General features: G+C 39.1%; 2 protein-coding genes across 5 annotated transcripts in view; both read right to left on the reverse strand.

The window, feature by feature from the left end:
• Window positions 1-25229, reverse strand: part of sgcz (sarcoglycan zeta) — a 342032-nt gene that overhangs the window by 276670 nt on the left and 40133 nt on the right. The window lies entirely within an intron of this gene.
• On the reverse strand, window positions 1242-8722 carry LOC111608704. 3 transcript variants are annotated; one of them, XR_002752810.1, is made up of 2 exons: window positions 1397-8722; window positions 1242-1303 (listed from the first exon to the last, which is right to left on the reverse strand). XR_002752810.1 is itself a non-coding variant. In XM_023334549.1 (2 exons), the coding sequence occupies exon 2, from the start codon at window positions 7819-7821 to the stop codon at window positions 1789-1791; it is 6033 nt and encodes a 2010-aa protein (XP_023190317.1). In that variant the 5' UTR covers window positions 7822-8276; window positions 8438-8722; the 3' UTR covers window positions 1266-1788. The 3 variants fall into 3 exon arrangements, 2 of the variants coding, with proteins under 2 accessions (XP_023190317.1, XP_023190316.1); XM_023334549.1 differs by having other exon boundaries at window positions 1266-8276; window positions 8438-8722; XM_023334548.1 differs by having other exon boundaries at window positions 1266-8344; window positions 8438-8722.

Below are 25229 nucleotides of genomic sequence, written 5' to 3' on the forward strand. Positions count from 1 at the left end.
ATTTTTTAAAGTACTGTATAAACAGTATTAGTAAGTTAATCATAGTGCCTGCATACTAATAGCATGACTCTGTACTCATATTTGTACATGTTTTCCTGTACTGTAAGATTTAATGTTTTCCTTTGTAATACATACAGAAATTATGCTGCAGATTTGCCCTTAAATACACATCACATCTTGCTTGTTTTATCACATTTGAATGTTTAAAATAATCCAAGTTTTTAAATGATTCATTTGGGGGAGAAAAAAAACCCCAACAACAAACATTGCAAACAAACCTAACCCTGTGACAAAGCAACTTTCCACCAAAATCGAATAACTTTGTAAGCCATTTACAGCACCACCCAGACTAAGCCACCTTTTTTTTTTTAGTTTTTAAACCACAAACAGCTGGATTTCCTGGTGAAAGTCGCACCATCATCATCCAGCTGCATAATTACACAGAACTTGAATTCAAGGTTAGAAACTGGTGGCTGGACTTTCTCCTTTGGGATTTTCTGCTAGAGAGCAAAATACTATACATGGTTTCACTTGCAGCAGTCTGTCCTGAAGCAGCTCCAGACCGTCATGTCAGTATGATGCTGATCTGAAATTCTGTTAGTTTTACACCAGATTGTAACAGGATGCACACATTTCAAGATGCTTAAATTCAAACCTGCCAGTTCACTGACTATTTCTCTGGAACTTGCAGGATTCATCAAAAATAAATCATAAATAATAGCAGGACAAAATGAATTTGTTAATTCAGGATCCATTGATTACAATAAATAAATAAATAAAATATTCACACCCCTGGTAGATTTAGAATTTTTTCCCCCCCTTTAACCAACAAGTTTGATTCTGATAGGAGACAAGACGGACATCTCTTAGACGATAAGTGAATGTGAAATCTGATTTGGTAGGGAAAAAAGGATTCAGCCATTTGTAGTTTTTCTACAACATACATTTAATTTTATTTGAGTAATGTTAAAATGGCGTATCATTACTCTTATTTTAATAAAATTTCTGCCCACCGTTTGTAACTTCACTGAAAAAAAACATGTTAGCAAAAAATGCATGAGACACAGACCTACAATTTATGTATAAGTGAGACTTCTTGTTCGTACACAACCTTTGTTCTAATTTTATTTTCTATTTGCTCAGCCTGCTGTGCTATTTGTAGATCTAGCAGAGCGAACAGCATATTTTATCACTTGAAGTACTTTATCCTGTCATTATATAAAGTGTGTAACTCCCTCCAAGCAGAAAACGGACACAAGGCGTTCTTCTTTGTTACTGGCGTTTAATAACTATGCCGTGAGAACTGTACAAACACAAAATACATATTTACAGAAACACATTCACTTAGAGAATAAACAACTATTAGACACAAATTAAAATACAAAAAAATGCGTACCTCATTGGCCGCTTCAACCTGGAAGGGTTAATACAAAAAACTCTGTGTAACGTCTTCTTGTAATCAGCTACACGAGCCTTAATGCCTCACCGAAACCTCTCCATCAACTAACAGCAAAAAAGAAGCATGCTGCCTTACACAGAGTGCTGCGTGTCACCATAAAAAGTCCCGGAATGAAACATCACATTAAACATTGGTTCCGCTTCGGAACAATTTGCACACTTTAACTTATCTACACCAAATTAGAATCATGAAATTAACCCAAACTGTATAAACTGCTGCTGATGGCAGCCACACTCCCACCAAATCACAGATGATTTCCTACTACACCTGAATACAAAGAAAAACAACAAATATCTGTAATCCAACAAGTCATGTATCACAGTACTGAGCTACTCAGCTTCGACTAAAGTAACTGTTTTGTGGATGGGTCTCTCAAGATATACTGGCTTGTTAACTCTTTTTCCTTGGTCGTCAAGTGTTGCATCACTCATCAACAATTCGAGTTTCCTAATGACTCCATCTTCACTAGGGAACACCTTAGTGACCTTGGCCAGTCTCCACTCATTTCTGGGTAGACTATTATCCATCAGAATCACAATGTCATTGATCTTGGCATTTCTCTGTGTCTTGTACCATTTGTTTCTTTGCTGAAGATTCAGCAGGTATTCCCTTTTCCATCTGGTCCAAAATTCATTGGCCAAATATTGTACCTTACGCCATCTTTTGCGAAGATAAAGGTCTTCTTTCACAAACTCACCAGGTGGTGGTAAAACCACTGAAGACTTCATGGTCAGGATATGATTCGGTGTAAGAGGCTGTGGAGCAGAGGGATCACTGAGCAGGTGAGTTGTTAAGGGCCTACTATTTATGATCGCCATGACCTCATAAAGGTATGTACGTAAAGATGAAATGTCAAGTCTTTTGGATGAATGATCCAAAATGGATGTCAACACACTTCTTATTGTCCTAATCTGCCTTTCCCAGGCTCCACCCATATGGCTAGCAGATGGTGGGTTCATGACAAATTCACAACCTAATTGTTTTAGATTTTCTTGGTCCATTTCCTTTACGGATTCCAAGAACTCTCGTCTTGCTCCAACAAAGTTGGTTCCTTGATCTGACCAAAGCTGCCGAACATTTCCACGTATGGCAATCAATGTTCGAAGACTATTAATAAAAGCGTCAGATGTCATGTCATCAAGTAGCTCTATGTGCACAGCACGCGAGCACAGGCATGTGAATAACAGACCGTAGCGTTTAAGTTCCTTTCTTCCCTCCTTAATGTAAAATGGACCGAAGCAATCCACTCCACAATAGGTAAAGGGAGGTGATGCTTCCACTCTTTCACACGGTAAATCTGCCATTCTTTGTATTTCAGTATTTCTTCTGAACTTTCTACATTTCACACACTTGTAAATGTAAGAAGACACTGCGTGACTGCATCCCAATATCCAGATGCCGTTTGATCGGAGCTCGTTCATGGTCATCCCACGACCCTGATGATGAACCCTTTGATGGAAGTGGTCAATGAGCAACTGTGATATATGGGTTTTGCTTGGCAAGATTGCTGGATGTTTAATGTATGTGTGCAAAGAAGAACGTTCCAGCCGACCTCCTACTCTGAGCACACCCTTTTCATCTAAGAAAGGATTCAGTTTATGCAGCCTCTTCGCACTGTTCTTTGTTATCTCCCTTTTGGAGCTTAGGTCTTGGATTTCTTCAGAAAATACTGCCCTTTGGACTGTAGCTATGATGAAAAACTCTGCCTCTTTCCTCTCCTCAAGACTGGTGACTTTGTTGGTTCTGGAGAGTGAACCCTTGACCTCTTTGACACATCGTATGAGTCGTGCAATGGCTTTAACCAGTCTTGTCCATTTTGAGAACCTTAAGAAACGACTGAGCAAAGATTCTTCTGTCGTTAGGGTCTTATGTACAAAAGTTTTTCGTAGTTCTGGATTTTCAGCTTCCAATTCTCCCACCTTAACAGTATTAGCAGGAAGTTCATTATGCCAGAGAAAATCTGGACCAGTGAACCAATTGGAAGTAACCAGTCCTTTAACTGTCAGACCTCTTGATGAATGATCCGCGGGGTTATCTTCAGAGGTCACATATCTCCATTGATCCGGATTGGAACCTTCTTGTATGCGCTGAATGCGATTTGCCACAAATATGTGAAATCGTCTAGCATCGTTGTTAATGTATCCAAGAACGACCTTTGAATCAGTCCAGAAGAATTCTTGGGCTTGAACATCCAACTCCTTTTTAAGCAGGTTGCTTGTTCGAACAGCAATAACAGCTGCTGAAAGCTCAAGTCTGGGTACTGTGGTGACCTTTGTAGGGGTCACCCTGGCCTTACCAATAACTAAAGAACAGTAGACTTGGTTCGATATACTGATTGCTCTCAAGTAAGAACATTCACCGTATCCTTTAACGCTTGCATCTGAGAAATGATGCAACTCATATCTTTCGACTTCCTTGAAATCCTTTGGGAGATAACACCTTTGAATTTTGATGTCGGATAGATTCTTTAAGTCCAACAGCCAAGACTCCCATCGTGGTCTGAGATCTTCAGATAATGGCTCGTCCCATCCAATCTTCTCTCGACACATCTCTTGAAGTATTTGCTTCCCAACCAGAATAAATGGTGCTACAAACCCAAGAGGGTCATAGATGGATGCCACTGTTGATAAAACACCTCTTCTAGAAAGTGGGCGTTCATCCACAATCACTCTGAAATGGAACTGGTCCGAAACAACACACCATTTAATTCCCAAAGCTCTCTCTATGTGTGACTCTCCAAGAGTCATGTCACGATTTCTTACTGAATCTGCGCAGTCATCTTCTGGAATGGATGCAAGTACATCTTGGTTGTTGGAAACAAACTTGTGAAGTCGTAGATTGCCAGAACTACAAAGTTGTCTTGCTTCCTTTACCAACCTTATAGCTTCATCTTTGGTTGCAACACTTGTCAGTCCATCATCCACGTAAAAATTTCGTTCAATGAACTGGATGGTTGTTTCACTGTATTGACCTTGACCTTGGGCCGCAACATGTTTCAACCCAAAATTTGCGCAGCCTGGCGATGATACAGCTCCAAATAGATGAACTCGCATACGATAGATGGATGGTTGAGCCTGAATGTTTCCATCATCCCACCAGAGAAATCTCAAGTAGTCTTGATCCTCTGTTTTAACATGAAATTGATGGAACATGCGCTCAATATCGCACATTATGCCAACTTGTCCTTTACGAAAACGGCAGAGAACACCTATCAGACTGTTCGTTAATTCTGGCCCACTGAGCAAGTAATCATTTAATGACACACCTTCGAACTTTGCAGAGCAGTCAAATACGACTCGTATCTTTCCTGGCTTGTGTGGGTGATAGACTCCGTGATGAGGAATGTACCACACAGAACCTTTGTTAATTTCTTCTTCTGGAACTCTTTCTGCATCACCATTTGCTATGATTTGACTCATAAAGTTTGCGTAATCATTTTGGTATTTTTTATCCCTTTCAAATCTCCTTTTCAAGCATCGGAGTCTGTGAACTGCACACACCTTATTATCTGGGAGATTTGGTCGATCCTTCTTGAAAGGGAGTGGCATTTCACAATAACCATCTGCTTTAATTTTGACTCCTTCTTCCATGATAGATAGGAACCGCAAATCTTCCTGAGATAAATTTGCATCTTCAACTCTTCTCTCACTGAAGTCAGACTCAAGCATCCTCAACACATCTGGTGGAGAAATGAACTCCTTAACTTGAGTCCTACAAATGTATTTCACTTCAGTTGTGAGGTTCTTAGATGTCTGAGAGTGGGGTTTCACAGACTTCATGATGATCTTATGGCTGCTTCCAATCGCATCACCATAATCAACACACGGGCTAACGCAACCGACTATGCTCCATCCAAGATCTGTTTTTTGAGCAAATGGTTCGTCATCTTTACCCGACACCACTTCTCTAGGTAACAAAGCCTGTGGACAGTTGTAACCTATGAGTAGTCCTACATCACACTCGATCAATGGAGCAATCTCCTCTGCAAGATGCTCTAGATGAGGCCATGCTCTCGCAGTTTTTGGGGTCGGTATGTGACTTAGATTAGCAGGAATGAACTCTCTTGAATAGGTTACAGGTAGAGAAATCTTCTTTGATGAATAAAAACCTCTCACCTGCAGTCCAACTAATCTCTGACTTGGGATAATTGTATTTCTGGATGAAAGTGTGGAGAGTTTTAACTGCACAGGTTCTCCTTTTGTTTCCAGAACATCTGCCTTATCTTGCATGATGAATGTCGTATCGCTTTGGTTATCAAGTAGAGCATAAACGAGAATTTCATTCTCTGGGTTACTTGACGTAGATAACCACACAGGAACAACAGTAGAAGAGTACATGTCGTCCATGCCTTGCACTACTCTGTTTGATGTAGCTTCATCTGAGAGTTCAACATTATGATTGTGCTCTGTTTTTTCCTTTGATTTTGTGGGTTTAGAGACTTTTACATTCTCTGCATACTCATCATTGCTTTTCTCTTTCCTATTTGCTCTTTCACGATCTTCGTGCAGACACGTTGGATGTTTTCCTTTACATGTTTCACAAATACTTCTTCTTTTGCAGTTCTTAGAGTGGTGTCCTGGTTGCAAACATCCAAAACACAATTTTTTTGTTTGGACAAACTTAAGACGTTCCTGAACTGGTTTTTCGTTGAATTTCCAGCATTTCTGAATGCCATGATTTTGTTTTTCACAGAAGATGCAGCCTTTATGTTCCGGACTCTCTTCAGAGTTGCTCACAAACACCTTTGCGCCAACATTTCGTGTCTTTGTTGTCTTTATTTTTTCAACATCACCAGATTTCAAGGCATGAAGAGAAGTTACTGGATTGCAAGCTATTTTTGCTTCCCTTGTGATGAACTCCACAAACTGACTGAATGTAGGAAAATTATTGCAAATTTCTTCGAGCTCAATCACCTTTCTGTTCCAACTAGCAACTAACCAATCAGGAAGCTTTGTGAGAAGTTTTTGATTTTCATCACAGGTGTTCAGTACTTCTAGACTTTTAATTTGGGACATTGCAGCCTGGCAACCCCTAAGAAAGTCTGAAAAATCCCTCAGTTCAACACTGTCTCTGGGTCCTATTTTAGGCCACGATGCAAGCTTATCTTTGAAAGCTTTAGCTATCACAAAGGAGCTTCCAAATCTTTCTTCCAGGATAACCCATGCTGAATCATAAGCTGCATCGGTTCCTAATAAAAAATAACTTTCAATGGCTTTTCTTGCAGATCCACCAACGTATTTACGAAGGTAATAAACTCTTTCATTTACAGGGATGTTTTTTCTACCTATTAGTGTTTGAAATGACATCTTCCAGTCCTTGTATCTTAGTGGGTCTCCAGTAAAAACAGAAGGTTCAGGTACTGGGAGACGGCTCACATTAATAGACTCTGCTATTGCTTCAGCAAGAGCTGTGGCACTGGCTGCTTGGTGTGGATGTTCATAGGAACTTCTTTTAGCTCCAGAAGATCGATGTCGTTCAACTGCCTGGTTATGAAGTAACTCTGCAACTTCTTCATCTGAACTTGCTTCTTGTTCATAAACTTGCAGTCGTGCCTTTGCCGCACTTAACTTCTTAACAGTCTGTAGACGTTCTATTTGTCTGCGTTTTTCTTCCAGTGCTTTCTTTCTTGCCACATTTTCTTCCTCTTGTAATGCCATCTTCCTTCTATCTTCTTCTTCAAGATTTTCAAGTTCCTGCTGTTCACTTTCTATTTTTTGCAGAACCTTTAAAGCAGCCTGTGTAGCAGCTAGCTCTGCAGCAGCCTCCTGTCTTCTAATAGAGGAAAGGCTTGACTGTTTGGACTTCATACTTGAACTACTAGCAGAGTTTAAACTTCGAGAACCTTTACTTGTAGTATTAGAGACTGAAGATAGAAACACAGAACCAGACTCAGGCCAGACAACATCCTTTGTCTGATCATCACAGTCTTCCTTGTTGTGAAGATAAGTGGATGCATTTTTCAAGATTATTTCAGATACAGCATCACAGGTGTCTACTCTGCGACGGATCTCATTACCTGGAAGAACACATTTGCGCAGTTCTTCATAACTGTGCTTCACATCTGCAGATGCACAACTTATCTTACTCATCAATTCCTGCACAACATCAGAAGATGGAGTTCCATTTATCACCCTTTTAGCTTGCTTTGCCGTCACTTTCCATTTATCGTAAGTATTGGTAAAACGATCTTGCAGTTTTTTTGATTTAGTATCATGCAGTTCTTGAGCCCTTTCAGTAAGCTTTCTAGTCCTTTGGCTTCTTCTTGGCTCCTCTTCCGGTTCTGATGACTGCTGTAGAGTTGCGCCATTACTGTCTTTAAATAAGTCGCCCTTCTTAGTTTCATTGTCAGTCATTTGCTCCATTATGCAATGTTTACTTATTACTTGGTGACTTATAGCTATAGCTTTACAGTACTAATGACTTAACAATAACCAACTCAAAACTGAGCACTTAATTATCCAACACTTTTAGCATCTAAATGACAGAAATATGTAAAATGATTGTTTACAAAAACTTAGATAAAACCTTGAACTTAAACAGAATTGTGCAGAACACCAGATTACTTAATTTTAACACTTGCAGTGTCTCCTTAAAACAAAGTTGATCCACTTCCTAACATTTAACTTATTTTAAATGTATCACTTGTTGGAACATCAATGTAAACTTGAAAGCGCTTGCTGCTTCAGTTTCTGGTGTTGCACAATCTTATCTGCGTGATGCTAGAGTGCGACGAATCCTCCCCTGCTCAGCGACTGAAAGGCACAGTTCCTCATCTCGCCACCTCATGTCGAGCAGACTGAGTTCTCACTGTAACTCCCTCCAAGCAGAAAACGGACACAAGGCGTTCTTCTTTGTTACTGGCGTTTAATAACTATGCCGTGAGAACTGTACAAACACAAAATACATATTTACAGAAACACATTCACTTAGAGAATAAACAACTATTAGACACAAATTAAAATACAAAAAAATGCGTACCTCATTGGCCGCTTCAACCTGGAAGGGTTAATACAAAAAACTCTGTGTAACGTCTTCTTGTAATCAGCTACACGAGCCTTAATGCCTCACCGAAACCTCTCCATCAACTAACAGCAAAAAAGAAGCATGCTGCCTTACACAGAGTGCTGCGTGTCACCATAAAAAGTCCCGGAATGAAACATCACATTAAACATTGGTTCCGCTTCGGAACAATTTGCACACTTTAACTTATCTACACCAAATTAGAATCATGAAATTAACCCAAACTGTATAAACTGCTGCTGATGGCAGCCACAAAGTGTATGTACTCTAACTAGTCAAAGTACTAGGTTAAGAAGTTTTTTGTTTGCTTTTTTTTTTCAGAAAAAAATTATTCTTTCCTGCCTGAATTAGTTGTTTGACAACTCTACATTATTATTTTTATTATTATTATTTTAGTCCTTAAAAAGACCAGAATTTGCACAAAATCTTACATTTTTGTCTGGTTGATGACATCATGTTGAAATATTAAATCAGATGTTATGATCTGTTACTCAGTATTTTCACAAAATAATTTTTTTTTACTTAAATAATTTTTTGGAGGGCTACTTTTTACCTTTACCTGAGTAGCATTAGTTTCAAGCAGTGTTTCTCTTATTCAAGTACAATTCTCTGTGCAGAGCCTGAGATTGTTTTTGCTCTGTTTTCTTTAAATGCACCTAAAAAGGCCAAAGTACAACAGAGCAGATCTGTTCAGGCATTTGAATAAAGTGGACCAACAAAAATACTAAATGCCAAAGCAATGAGGAGCTAAAACAAAGAAAAGCAAAACAATTAGAAGAGAAGAGTATTGCATGACAATAAAATGTAGCAGACACTCCTGTCAGATTTCCCATCAAGATGCTGCTACATAACAGAACACTCACACACACACACACACACAATTTCTAATGGTTGAAAACACTACCGCTCACTTCCTCTCCAAGGCCATGTGACCTGGCATGTCAAAACGATTCAGTGTATGAATAGATTGGTTTGAGATTAAAACCATTTATTCAAACATGCTGCCCTGACCTTGAGTCTAGTTTATTTATTTACTTTGTTTATAGTTCACGTTAACAGCCTCAGGATACAGAGAAATTATAAGAAAGTTATATCTATGGTGAATTTTGAAAAATATCCCCCTAGTTAGTCATCTGCTCATGTCGAATTTAGGCTTAAATAATACTGTACGTCACCGCTCTGTGCCGTGTGTTGGGACAGCCGTGATGAATTTTTTGGACGGGTAGCCAAGGGGGAGTAAACAAATTCTGACTCAATGTCATTAAGATCTGCCGAACCGTACCGTTACTCCCCTCCAAAAAAAACCCAGGCAAAGTAAAAAGATTATTTCACTTGTTTAGCAAAGTTTGCAGACAATCGAGTTGTTTGTTCATAAAGATGCAGAGTCATATTGTTAGCAATGCCCTTGTTAATACAACCTTTCTGATATTAAGACGCAGAGATGTACCTCGGGTCTCACGTCTCCCAGCCGCTACGCCGCGTTTTGAACCAGGCCGCTTGAACGAGCGAGCAAGTCTGAGTTGACAAGAAAGGACTGTCATTCATTTTTTGAGACAACTCGCATTGATCACGACAGCCAATGGATGTCCGCTTTCACCTCTGGGACAACCAATCATACACTCCACCAGGAGTCTCAGACAGGGGTCTGGGGGGCAACGGCCCTCTAAAGAGACGGGTATCAATAAAATCATGAGACACCCTCAGGGTGAGTGATTCTAGCGGTGATTAATGAGACGGCCCTTTAATGTCTTACAGATAGACTATTGGCTGAGCATCAGAGAGGAAATCTCCTATGGCTGTGCAGGTTTGGGGGCACTTCATCTCATCTGTGCCCTTAATAAGACTGGGGTCAAACAGGCAGAGTCTCGGTGATGGAGCCATTGAAATGGCGGCCTCAAGGTTTAAAGAATATTGGTTGAACTGATTGAAAAAAAATATTGTATATAATTATTAGAGCTTACATGCTGCTTTTATTGTCTTAATTCGTGTGACATGCCTTAAGAGTTTTTAAGAAAGCCGTTGCTGGGTTACACCTAGAAAACTCTTATGGATCAAACCGCTTTTTAGTGTTTACAATTTTTTGTTGGAGATGCAATAAATGAGATAAAAAGTGTATTAACTAGTAGTTAATTAGATGACCCACATGTGAGCATGCAAGCTGGCAAACAATGAGTGAACAATGTTGGCTTATTAGAAATAAAAAGCTGCTATGGAAGAAAATCCACCAATACGTTGACCTGTTTTTTGCCGTCGAGGGTCACAGGGAGCTGGTACCGACCTCCAGTAGCAACCGGGGGAAAGTCAGGGAGCACCCTGCACTTCTCACTAGTCTAACACAGGGTAACACAGAGATACACAGGACAAACAACCATTGATGCAAAAAAAAGGATAAAAGAAAATTTTGTCCCGAGGGCGATGTAGAGAGACCATTTAGCCCAATATAAATGTTTTTGGACGCTGGGTAGAGCGTCGGCGCCAGGACAAGGCCGAGAGACAGCAGTGCTAAAAGCAGCAGCACGGCGACAAGGAAGGACAGAAAGTTAAAGTTGTAAAAATAAATGCGCCCTCTGGGGGTCTCCAGCTGGTAGGTATCGTTTATCAGAGTAACATCTAGTAGGCTGAAGTTTTTTGACAATTACTACAAAGAGTCAGCGGCCAAAGTTGGTCCAAAATTGATTGACAACTGATGATGCAAACTGACCCAAAAACTTTCTTACTGCGGCCGTCAACTGTAACGCATGAACACATGCAATTAATCTGCAAAGTCTAATGCATTAATACAGTATGTACATGTAATGCAGATTAATTGCAGTACCTATTTTGACCTAAAACCCTCTTTCCTATGGAGGGCTACCTACTTCACAGAAGCAATCAACTATTCAACAATGCTGCAACATTGAATTTTCTTTCCACCGAAGCACAAGCAGTCTATAGTTAATACTTCTAAAAATATATTTACTATATTTCTTCTAGAAAGTGAAAAGAGAGGGAACGTTTGAGACAATAAAACATTTGCTTAATGTGCATATTTACATTTCAAGTTTAAAAAGTTCAGCATGGTGATCAATCAGATGAAGCTGATTACATTTTTTAATCGATTGACAGCACTGTGTCTTACAGGAAAAGCAAGAAGAAAAAAAGAGTCAGAAGTAAAGTGATGAAAACTAAAATCCGATCCAGGACAAAACAGAAGGGAAGAAAAACAAATCAATTGTGATAGAATAACAGAAGTAAGGGATCCTAGAAAGACCAAAAGACTGACCAAAATGTCAAGATTTGTTCATGATATACAGCCGTAATCCTAAAGCATTGAAAATGTTAAATGAGAAAGAGACTTACAAGCGGTGACACAGAAGGTGGTAACAGAAAAACGGCGAGACTCAATGAGGAAATGTTTGAAACTCGATGGAACCGAGCCAGGAGAAAACGCACTGAGCAGGCCGAGTGCTGGATAATGAACAGGTGTGTCTGATTACCTGGATGTGCTGCAGCTGTGAGGGAGGCAGAGGGTGAAAAAAAGACTACTTGGGAGAAAGAATGCCTTTCAAAAACACAGCGAAAAAAAAAGATGTAGAACTCAAAAATAAAGATTGTACAGCGAACAAACAGCGAGTCGTTTTTAATGACTGAACACAACATGAGCAAACACTGACATATCCAAATTGACAAATGCAAATCAATACAAAATATTCGGGACTCAACGGAATATACTGGCTTATGATACCAGCTGCTGATATTTAGCAACAGACCGACCGTAAACTGTAAACCGTGTGTTTACAGTTTTCGGATTTCTAGAGCAAAGGAAAGCAGTGAGTTGGTGTGTAGCTTGTGTGTTTGCAGCGCCAGCTTTTTCCCTCTCCCCAGTATGTGTGTGTTTGTGGTCCCAGTTTAACTGACTGCTGTGCTTTATTCCATTTGAAGCTCTGTACGCCGCGTGGTTAAAGTTTGATGAGACCTCTAAATGAACACAGTAAGGAATTTGAACAGACGCATTGCGGAAAACACGTCCGGTCTCCGTACATGCACGTGTGTGTGTGGCTCTAAAACTTTTACTTTACAACCCAAAACGTGCTGAACGCAAGTTTCCTTGTGTGCAACGAGGAATGCGTTCATCATGGCGTTCCTAATTGTGTTTGCGTGCACATTGTTTGCGTTTCTCGTGGCCGCCCGGCACGCATACATACAGTAGAGTAGTAGTGTGTTTTGGCAAGTTTGTGTATGTCAGTGGAGGAAATGAAAGCGCGAGATTGGCATGTAATTATCGAAATGTCAGCTCAGTGAAACTCCACCGGGTCATTCATCCTCTGCCTGTCATCGTCACTGTACACCTTCTCGCAGCTATTCTGAGAGCTACAGTGTGTGTTTTGTGTGCACAAGTGTTTGAGCTTATGTGAGGGAAACACGCCTTAAGTTCTCATTTCCAGAAGGTAAAAAAAAGAGCAAAACGCATCGTGAGCGGCTTAGTCGTTTCCTTCAGGGTTGTCGGCGTTCATTAAGTTGAGGTGATAACACCTGCTCCAGTTGCTAGTAAGTCTTATTAGTGCTTGAACTGAGGAAAGTGTTTGTTCTCACATCCTGCTAACTTAGATGGTGAATTTATACATCTACATTGGTAAAAGTATATGCTAAATTTTCACCAACGCGTCCCAACGTTAACAGACTTTATACATTCTGTGAATTTAAAGCCACTGGATGTTGAAGATTGGTTTAAATAATCAAAGTGTATCTGGAGAAAAAGTAGGGGGATCAGCTCTTCTTCTACTGTTAAACGTAAACGGACTGAGATTGCGCAACGATGCGGAAAAGAAAAGGGTGTTTATTAAAAAAAAACAAACATTGAGACGCAAAGGCAGAGTTTGTCTTCATTTCTGTCACACTTTTAAAAATAAACATGTTTTTCTCTTTAACAGTTGTTGCATTATCTTAGGACGTAAACACAATGTGTAATGGCTGTTATTTGCCAACGCTCACAGAAGAGCAGGTGAAATACGAGGTATTAGAATTAGTAATACAATTTTGCTCCTTACAATATACTGTACCACATGAAAGAATCCCATAAATGTCTCACAGCTGAAAGTGAGGAGCGAGGCAAACTTCCCTCCAGTCAATGTAAGAAACTAGAAAATAGCAACAAGAATTGTCATTAACGTTAGTCTTTAGAAGGTAGAGTGTTCTAACTTTTTTTTCAAGGATTCAATTATTTTTAAAATTTATTTTTGATTTATGCCTGTTGTTTAATAAGTAAACGAGGTGACTTTTTGGTATTTGCCTATAGTTGCATATATATATCTATTGTTGAAATTAAGTTAAATGAAAAAAAATCCTATACAGCTCTGGAAAAAAATTAAGAGACCATTTAAAATGATTATATGTTTAAGTAAAATCAACATTTTTTTTTCTATGAACTACTGACAGCATCTCTATGAGACTCCAGTCAAACATTTAGTATTTATTTGCAGAAAATGAGAAATGGTCAAACTAACAAAAAAAGATGCAGTGTGCTCAGACCTCAAATAATGCAAAGAAAACAAGTTGATATTCATTGAGAAACAACAATACTGATGTCTTAACTCAGGAAAAGTTCAGAAAACCATACTTGGTGGAATAACCACAAGGTTATTTATTTTTCCACTGGAAAATATGCTTATTATGTCCAAATTTTAACCAATAAAAGTGCTGCTGTGAGCGGGTCTGCATAATTAGACAAAACCAAGGAGCAGTCATCTTTTCTTTAATTTACAATCATCACTTTTGAAGTGGCAAATTAGCTGGTGTTTCAAATTTGGTCACACAAAGCAAAAACTGCAGTCGCGCTCACTGAACGGTAAAACACAGCGAAGCAGCAACGAGCAACCAGCCGGGTTTTTAACTATACCGTCTTTCAGCCTCATTACCTTTTATTGTTCACATTGAAATATATGTTGTTGATGAAATATATGTTGAAGATGTGTCTGGAAAAGATCCACTAACCGTGAAAACAGTCGGCTTATTTGTTAGGCTACATGGATGGGAGGGTGAAATACATTTATTAATTGGGAAAAATATAAACAAACACATGAAATAAACATTTTATGACTCAATTTTTCCAACAGTGAAGCACAACGTACATTTGAAAACATAAATGTTAAGAAAGCCATTATTGCCACAGTTATTATTTAGGTGTGCAGCAGAGTTAAGTTAATAATAATACCTTTTAATATAATGCACTCTACATTTATAGAAATCTCAAAACGCTACAATCAATAAAACAATTCACTTAAAACAGCAGCAAGCAAGTTAGACAAATACGACGTTGCTCCTTGTTGCACAAAAGCTTTCACTTCTTACAAAAAGTAGAAAAATACCACCCATTGAGCTGACCTGATTAAGAACTGAATGGAAGTGTTGGAAAAAGAAACAGTTTTTCTTTTCCAGAACCACAGAATAAAACTAGAACTGCAAGCAGTTATAATGGGTTCCTCGTCCGACCCAGCAGGTCCCCAACCTTTGTATGCCCCTCTTGGATAAACCGCCCCCTTTCACTCCCTCGCGTGCTTCCCGTCGGCCTCGGCGACGTCGGCGCTCTGCGTGTGTCAACAGCCAGTCGAGTTTCTCAGGAGGTTGTTTGTTTTTGTCACAAAAGGTTTCAAATGCAGGATGCGCATCTCAAAAACACCAAAATGCGGACCACCACAGGTGTATCTAATAATTCTTGTAATATTCCATCGCTTTCCGTTTTTGACGTCAAAGTATACAGGATGCATCCTCAAAGCACTCAAAAAAGTTCACTGTAATGCAGAGATGGCATTACTCCAAGAAAAGACGGAGAAAAAATAAATAAATGCAAATCACTCTGAAGCTCTCCACAAGTTGTTTCATTTGTTTGGAATACCAAGCAGGAAATAACTATGCTCAGCGAAGGCGTTGAGTATTTGGTGAAAACCCTGAGTGATGCAGTATCTCCAGCATCTACAATACATTACTGATGATTTGCCTCAGCCTTCCCCGGGAGGAGAAAAAAAAAAAGAGAAGCCTTCTGCAGAGATGAGAGATGATGTGGACCGTGTATTACAAGCAATACATTACAAATTTAACAAAATGAACAGACAAAAAATTTATATACTGAGGCGAGTAACAATTCCTCACAGCGGCATCATTTGTATACTCAACCACACGTTTTTTTGTTGTTTTTTTTCTTTACCCCCCACACCCAGCCTGCACACCTAAATATATAAAATCCATAGGATGGGAGAGAAAAGTAAGATTAACGACAGAGCAATCAAACGCCACACATCACGTCCACTGACAGCAGGCTAACATATGCGCAATTACCCTTCAGATGTTAGGATTAGAAGCTCCAACGAGTGTTGTTTTTCTTTAATCTTCTAAGTGAGCATTATGTATGTTTGATCAGGTATTTTGGCCATTTTTTTTCAAGGTATATGTTTTTTTTAATAATCGGGAATCATGGCGTTAAAACTGTTCTGTTTGCAGGGACTTTTAATATGATTTCTACTGCCACACCATCGATACTAAAGACAGACCCTTGCCACAAAATAATGGGCAGTAAACATGTTGTGAGTTTTAAAGTGCTACTTTTCCAACTTCTCTTAGTTGCTGGCTGTGCTGTAGCCCCAAGCGTACAAGAATTGTTATTTATTCATTTAACCTCAGTTCAACTCTAAAACAGCGCTACGGCTAGCAAATTTTTATTTTTTTAGAAAGGTGTGGAAAAACTCTGGTTCTTTATGACATTGTAAATGATCAATGCACCAAAACTCAATCTGTTCCCTGTCTTTCTATGTGACTTGACAGATTTACGAATGAATTTCACACAGGTCTAGATGTCAGGAAATGGGTTAGAGTGTGGGTATATTGTGATCAAGGGTTTAGAGTCCCAGTAAAATGTCACTTTTGACGTCTTGAGAATTAACTTTCAGGCCTTTTCGCGTGTCAAGTGGTCCGATAATTGTTAGCCAATTTTTTTTTAAAAAAAGCAAAAACAAAAAAAACAGGTAATGCCTTTGGTTTCGTTTTCAATCTCAAGCATTTTGCATCCTGAGTAATTTTTGATCAGCACAGAAAGAGTCTCGAGTCGTCTCCTTTATCACGTTATTATTCGGTCTGAGTAGAAAATGTTGGAAATTGTTGAGCTGTATCAGACCTGTTGATTGAACATGGTGTGTGAGAGCAGTGGGACCCGTGCAACAACAAAAAACAAAAAAATGCAAGTCTGGCAATGATGGAGCGTTATTTTTCTGAGAGCATAGTGTTTAGATATTGAAGCTAAAGCTACTTATGATGGGCGTGACGGGGTAATTAGGGTTCTCTGACATTGTTGAGGAATGTTATGTTTTCCTTTAACAACATAATTCCTGTGTTTCCATGTGGTCTGGTTACTTGGAGTAACATTTTAAACCACCCTACTCTGAAAATCTTCTTGTTCCGATATATTTTTTTCTTTAATCCATCGGAATTAATAATTGAAAAGAAAGTGAGGCATTTAAATGTTCCTTAAATCCTGGATTAAAGCACATAAACCAACATTCTCTCTCTCCACTGAGCCATTAATAGGAAAACATTTAACAGAAAGATGCTAGCTTAGTAGAGTGAACTAATTATCAGCTGCAGTGCTGCGTATGCCAAAATGACACTAATCAATAACAAGCAAGAGAAGGAAAAGTCTTTGGCAGAGATAACTGCAAAGCAATTGAGTGCAAACACACAGTGTATCATTCTCCTCCCTTTAAAGGACATAACCCTGTCTAACAGCTGCAGCACAAAGCAGCACACACACCCTGTATGCATACACACACACACACACATCGACATTGTTAACACACTAACATATTTATTGGTTGCTAGACCTTGGTTAAAAATGATGTGTGAACAAATGCAATGTTTAAAGCAAATATGCAGCAAAAAAATAGAATAATAATGCAAATGTTGTAATTAGGACATGAAAAAAATGGTCTGCTTTACAAGATCAAGTCAATTAAAATGTAGCTTATGCCAATACAGACTCTCGATTGCATACTTACATTTCCACATATTTAAAAAAAAAAAGTGTATTTTGATTATATAACTGATTTTATTCTTTTGTTTTCACCTTGACTAAGTTACCGTGAAAATTGCTTCATAAATAAAATTGCATTAGGCAAAAAGCTATTCAGCACTCTACAAAGAACATGCGAAAGTATTAAGAAATGATTTTTCGTTAAATCAAATTGATGAAACTAAACTTAATAAGGCGTTTAAATAGTTTAAGACAACCTTTATGTACGCACATACAGATAAATAGGTACACAATTACACATATTTGTTGACAGGTATTTAGAAAGCAGGCAAACTGTCCCAGTAGAAACAGTCTTTAGCATCGATAGGCCACACATATTGATTTCCCATTGCCTCTATATGTTAATTAATGCTGCAAAAACAAATCCACTAAGGATACAGATAAAAGGGAATGAAAGATGCGATTAAAAGAAGTGGAAAGCAGCAAACGTTGTTCTTTTAAATGCGTTTCTTCGTAGCTTTCTCTGCACTGCTCTTCCTCCTTTCTGCTGTATCTCTTCTCCCTCTCAATTAACAGCACTGCTGCAGTTACTCTATTTCAGCGTATGCTCCGCTCCCCTTCCTCCTCCTCCCCTTTCTTTTTGTATCTATCTTGCTGTCCATGTTCCTTCCTTCCTCTTTCTTCCCTCAATTCACCTCTCCAGCTCTCCCTTCCTTCCTGTCAATCCTCTCTGTCTCGGCTAATCTCCTCTCCTTTTTCTCCTCCCTTCTCACTGCGGTTGCCGACAAGCTTGGCTTTGGGAGTTTACACCTGTGTTTTAGGCAACTTAAGTCCATACGGCCATTTTAATATTCCAGTCTCATAAACTAACCTAAATATATAGCTGCACCTGAAATAACAGTAAAAAATAAATAAATAAATAAAATGTTTGTACACTCCGGCTGGCGTGGAAACAACCCAATTTGAGTGACATAGCTGTCCTGGTTCAAACATGAACCAATTCCTGGGTTTTGGGTTTAATTTAGCATACTGGTTCACAGGACAAAGTCATAATTTGTATTCCTGTCCAACCGATTTTTTTTTTCAAACTATTGACTTCTATTTGTTTTTGTTAACCCTTTTAGCCCCAAGTTTCACATCTCCATTTGGATATTTTTGCTTATTTTAATTGTACGAAGTTATTTAAATGTCATGTGAGTAAATATATATTTGCCCATTGATCCATAACAACTGGAACTTTCAATATCTAGCGCGCTATTTTTGCAATTTACCGTCTACGAAAGAGTGCACCTCAGATTGTCTGGAAAGCACAACGTCTCCCCTTTCAGAAACTGTTGGACTTTTTCAGATAGTGCAAAGTGGGGCGGTAGTGCAACTTTGGCTGGATCGTTGCCGACACGTTGGCTCTACAAGGGCTCAGTCTTGCAACGAGTATTGTCAGATTAGAAAAATAAAGACAGAAATCTCATCATTTCTTATAGAAAATCTTATAGACATGCAACAAAATTTTGATAACTTGAGGATTTTGTTATCGTACGTTTGGATTTGGTTGCTGTGTTTGACAGTGGTTACGTCACGGACACAGCACTGGGTCATGTGGAGTCCCGCAGAGATCTGTTTTAGGCCCACTACTCTTTCCTCTCTGTTATTCTCCACTTTGTTTCATACTGCAACACAACGGTGTGTTGTTTCACTTTTCTCCACGCTGACGATTGTTAAATCTACATCCTTTTCAAAAACAAAAGTGCGACATCTGCTAAATTATTGCTAAAGTATAATGATTTGCAGTTAGATTAGACCGGATTAGAATAATACTCAGATCGATTTTTACTAATTGAGGCAGCTGGACCAAATAAAGACCCTTCTCTCTAGGAAGCGCGTTGAGACAGTAATCCACATCACCACTAAAGCCGCAATGCATTTTAAGTGGGTGTTACTAAATCCTCCATTGCTTAACTTCAGAAGGCGGAAAATGCTCCTGGATGCCTTTAAAGTGGCAGCTGTACATTTCATCCATTTCGCCACAACTCCCCCGGTTGCACGTTGACTGCAGAATTCATCCTATAGTTTGTCTTTTTAATGTGATTCTAAACCTCAAACCTACTTCTCTAGACAACCTGCCATTCTGTCAGGTCATCTAAAGCTGCTCCTTAGTGTGTCTAAAGGGAAGAAGTGAAAGTTTAGGAGGGTGTGCTCTTTGCTGCTCCAGCTCCAAAAAAGTGGAATGACCTAAAAAAGCCTCTTTGGATCCCGTTTCAAAATCCCTTTTTGAAAACTCTTTGCACTGACCTTTGACACCACGTGAAATGTTCCATTTATTTTAGTCTGTTTTGTGTGTTACAGCCTTGTTTGCTTTATGCTTTAATGATTTTTTTATTTTATTTTATGTCTCGTCTTTGTTATAGTTTATTTTTTCAAGGTTTTTATTTCCTTTTTCTGCACTACACTTTGGTCCGGGGCAGTAAAATGGCAGTAGTGGTAAATGGACTGAACATATAGTGCTTTTTTTTAGTGACACAGAGCACTCAAAGCACTTTTTTACAGTAGAGCTACGTTCACCCAGTCACAAACAAACATACAAAAACTGTTAGCCAATTAAATGCCCTGGAAAGGGAATAACCAATCCATCATGCGAGGAAGCTGGAATCAAACCCCAAACTTTTATGATTGCAACATGATTTTTACATATATTTTGACTCTATTTAAAGGCTTATATATCTTATGAGTCTCTGTGAAGCATTCAAATCTAAAATTGTCATGTCTAAATGCCAAACAATCATTGTGCGACAAGGAAATAAAATCTTCCTTTTCAACTGAACATCTTGCACAAAATGGAGCGCTACATGAAAATCTTTACTTAAACTGTAGTAAATGAAGAAGTGACTAATGCCATCTAATTGTAGGGTCTTACTTTACCATTCAAGAAGGCGTTTTAAATCCTAGACTTACGTTCCTTATCAGAAACTGGCAAGCGGAAGTTTTTTAACCTAATTTGAGCTACGAAAATGAAACTGACAAGCAGGTCCTCACCATGGCAACATACCTGCACTTCACTTATAGCTGCCTTGGATTAAACGCGGTGTTGTCAGACCACCAGTTATTTCCCCTTCTCTCTCCCTCCGGCTCAGATGAAGATCTTGACAAAGGCTACAAGTTTCCAAAGATTTCAAAGTATAATTTGCAAAAAATTGGACCAAGTGTTTCTACATGAGACAAGCTGTAATTTACAGGGGAGTCTAAAAGGCGAGGTAGCTCAGAGAGAGGCTTTTTCTGCGAGGGCAGAGGCAATAATGATGGGGCTACGACTTCTATTTCAAGCTTTTGATCATCTACATAACAGGAATGTACCAACCTCGTGAAAGTTGCATTCGGTGGTTTTATTACAGGAATCAACCACCGCTGAGTGCTGCTGAAATCATTGTCATCTTTCACCCTATAATAGAGCCACACTTTGAGAGCTTCGCAGGCGGATACTAGCAAAGCAAACATGACAGAGCTCAGAACAAGTGAGCTAATTGGTTTTTACTCACCACTCAATAGCAACAAGGTTAAATCGGCATCCGTCTTTTAATTTTTATTTTGTCCAGCTCTCTCTGTCTCTCAAGTCTAATCTTCACTCATGTTCTTTGCCTTTGTTCGTTTCTTTTCCTGGCCTTCTGCAACGGCGTGCCCTTGGCTCCCTTCACTACATCTAGTTTCATTCTGGTAAGCCATTCTTGACTTTATCAGAAAAATAAATAAATCAATAAAACACCTTGAATGTTACCTTCCATTTTCCTCAAAATTTAAATGAATGCAAGTTTTCAATTCAAACGAGCCAACACTACGACTGTTTACAAAGCAAAATTATGGTTAAAACATTACAGTGTTTAGTGCTTGCATATTTTAAAAAAATAATAAAATAGATCCCTTTTTAAGCCGTTAGGCAGCTGTAACGTTTCAAATCTATCAGTCATCAAATACTGAGAAAATTACGAGCAGAAAATAGCCCAAGATCACCTAAGGGAACATTGTAATTACACGTATGCACCGTCTCATTGAAATAGCTCAATAATGAAAACTCTGCATCCAAACATGAATATCTCGGCGTGACAACCCCGCTCATTGTGAGCATGAGGTATTGCAAATAGATTGGTTTGCACATGTCAGGTCAGAGCTTCGTGGAGATCATTGAAAACATTTACTGACAGAAATCTTCATGGAGCTTTTTCAATCAGTAATAGGAATGTTGTACACCCTGTTTTCCCCTGTCAGAAAAACTACAGAAATGAATATTTTACCGTCAGTTCGGTAAGGTTGTTACTGTTTTTCAGCATTGAAGTTGGTTTGATGAGATTTCTTCTTAGCTCAGCCACAGCCCAACTGTCTCAATGACTCTGAACAGAAATGATGAGAAGCTACAAAATTGGCTAGAGACATTTGATGATGCCTACTGGACCAACTAAGGATAAATTAGGATTCCCTTACATTTACACCTTTATGAAGTTGCACTATGCCAAAGACCAAACGGCAGCAAAAATATATTAATTCCTAACATTTTCAGTCTGTGTAGAACAAATGTACCAAACACATCAAAAAACAAAATCCTACATGGTGTTTCAGGTACCTAACGTATTCTGTTTTTCAGAAAAAAAAAATTTAAAAGAGAGGAACCAAAGTGTGTGCGGTTGTGTTTGTTTAAGTGTACTTGAGGGAACTATCGCTAGTCTTGTCAGAGAAATTCTTCGTTTCCTCTTACCTCACTTTTATCCCGAAACCTTATTTTTCAGACCGCATTATCGATAGAAGGGTTCTTACTGAAGATCATATTGATGCACTGAGACACACTCTGCCCATCAATAGGACCAATGATCACCGTGGAGGAGGCAGAGACAGTGTGAGAAACAGATAAGACGGCCTATCCAAGCTGGAGACTTTATTTATGTTGTTGTTTGCTGGTTTCCTGATCTGACCTTAGGAGCACCTTAAACCCACTCTGCAGTCGCAATGATCCAAAGACTAACATGAGGAAAGTAAATATGTCACTTCAGTACAGATGCACAAAAGTCTAATAACCAAGCATCATTTAGGAACAATCTTAATTAAAAGTATTGATCATTCTCCCAGTGCATTTCTTATCCCATCAGTACAACACACTTGAGTTTTACAAATCGCACTTTTCAGTTGTTCACTTAGTCAATGTAAAAGAAAACAAGCTAAATTGTTCCATCGATGAGAACAAGAAGCAGTGGCCTTGGTTGGAGTAAGCTACTAACAGCTTGTACAGATACATCTGGAAGTATTAGAATACTGTGTAAAAGTGCAATATTTTTTGCCAGTCATCTCAGAAAGTGAAAGTCATATCTTATATAGAATCATCACACATAGAGTCAAGGTGCTTAAAACATTAATCTTTGATTGGTCTAATGTGATATTTTTACTTTCCAAGACACTGAAATTTGGGTTTGCTTTACCTGTACACCATAATCATTAAAACTGCAAAAATAAAAGCTTGAAATCTTATATTATAGCATATGTGTAACGAATCTAGCACCAGACTAACTTTAGCATTTAGCGTTCAGTTGCGATATTCTCAAAGTGGTTTGTTGCAGTGTTATAGTTTTAATCTTCTGATTGCTAACATGCAAAAGGCTAACAGTGCAACAAGCATGGCTTGAACCCGCCTACCTATGAGCATCTTGTGTCAAAATAAAAAACAAAAACACAAAAGGTGAATTAATAAGAACTCCACACATTCTGAAAGCATTGTGTCAAAACACAGCAAAATTCAACTAACTGGAGCCAACAATTCAGCAATCAAGATCCTTTATGCAGACGATGCTATGCTTAACGTTAGCTCCTGCTTTGTCTTCACTCTTGCTGCATTGCTTGGGTCGGTTGTTTACCACATTGTTTTCAACATAAATCACGCCACATTTAATGTCCTGTGCCACAGAAACTGTGTAAAAAATTTTAAAAAATGTTGGAGGCTTTCCCCTGTGCCTGTGAAATCTTTTATTAGCAGAGTTCTAAGACAAGGAGGTGGACAGGGCTTCCAGTTTGGCCTGAACTTCAGAACGTGACAGCAGTGCACCTGGTTTGGGGGGGTTCGGTGCTCTGTATCTTCCCCTGTGCCTCTCTGGCCTGGGGGCTGCTGCTCCTGTGCTACAGTACCAACCCATCCTGGTGTCCGTCTGCCCGGGGCTGCTGCAACCTTCAGGAGCCGAGGCTGTCTGACCTTTGCCGGTCTGGGGCGCTGAGAGTTGCAGGCTTTCTGCCCTTCACACCATTTCAACAGCTCTACACCTCCAGGTGACAAATTCACAAACACACGCCATCCAAACACGAGTTCATATTCCATCAGCGTGGTCTGTCCACGGCGAGTGATTTGTCTTGATTCAATAAAGTCACTCACGTTGTCCGGGTTCCATGTTGTTTTGCATAGAGCAAAGCTGCAGTGGCACACGTAGGCAACCTGCTTATTAATATGGTATGCCTGCAATGGCCGAACTGGACACATGAAAAAAATAAATAAATAAATGTCTCAAATACCAATATAGGATACCAGTTTTACAGCACTCACTTCCATACACTGTACCAATGATAACAGTCTAAAGCAGCAACCAAAAAGCCTTCAATATTAGAAAAGAAATGCTATTGCGAAATCTCTCTCGATCTTTAATGACACTGATGTATTCACGAGCCAAGATAGTTTTGTGTTTATTAAATTGAAAGTAGCTCATTTAAAAAAAAAAAAAAGCTTTAAGATTAGCAGGATGCTTTTTTTTTTTTTTTTTTTAGTTTTTAAAGAGGATCCTACATTATTTGTTGCAGTCAATCTCTCCCAGTGGACTTGTTATCAGTGATTTAATTAATGCACATCTTCCATTGATTTTGATGCACAGTGTGAGGAACAGTGGGGGAAACAGGCCTCCCACAGGGATCCCATCAACAAAGAAACATACTTTGCTTTAGAACACCAACGACATATTTGCTATTCTGTTACCATCCGCAGTAAAATAAAAAAAAGACATGAAACTATATTTTTCTGGAGGGTTTTCATGCCACTTAAGAAAAACTGTTCATAATTTGCCACAGAAATCAGGCGCACCACTTTTCACATGCCAAAGTTACGTTTTCTGTTTATGTGCTGAGTAGACGTCAAGCGGGTTTCGAATGGAAACACACACAGACACACACCCCTCTGCAAAGCTGTGTGCAAGTTTAAGCAAGCCACCTCCCCGCTCTCTGACAGGGAAACAGATGGAGAGCCTGTGTCAATACTAAGAACCAAAAGTGATGACTCCAACATCATACGCAAAGATCAGCTTAAAGTGTAGCAAGCTGTCGCTGGTGAAGTGTAAATACTGAGCTGGAGACCCAGATAAACCAAATAAAGTCTGTGTAGCATTGTGGCGTTTGTTTTCTGTATGTCTGAGTATCCTGCAGAGACATTTTCCTAGACGACTGCTCTTTTTTTTATTTTTTCCAGTCTGGCAGGCAGACAAGGGGAAGTGAAGAAGATAAGGTAGAAGAAAAAGTTCCTGAAGTCAGCCTATGGGCCGGATACAGCCTGATTAGGACAGACACTGACTGATTACTATTTGGACTAAGCTTACATCACCAAGCGAGTCTCTGTCTGCGGTCAATTCAATCGATTTTGAAATAGACATCAGTTTAGGTGCAGCTGCGTTTGTATATAGTATATGTTCGAACACTAATTTACTGAGCTTGATGCTCGGCTTAGAGCGGATTATGAAGTAAAGTATTAATTCC

The sequence above is a fragment of the Xiphophorus maculatus genome, chromosome 5 (genome assembly GCF_002775205.1).
Source record: "Xiphophorus maculatus strain JP 163 A chromosome 5, X_maculatus-5.0-male, whole genome shotgun sequence".
In the NCBI taxonomy this organism is placed as follows: domain Eukaryota; kingdom Metazoa; phylum Chordata; class Actinopteri; order Cyprinodontiformes; family Poeciliidae; genus Xiphophorus; species Xiphophorus maculatus.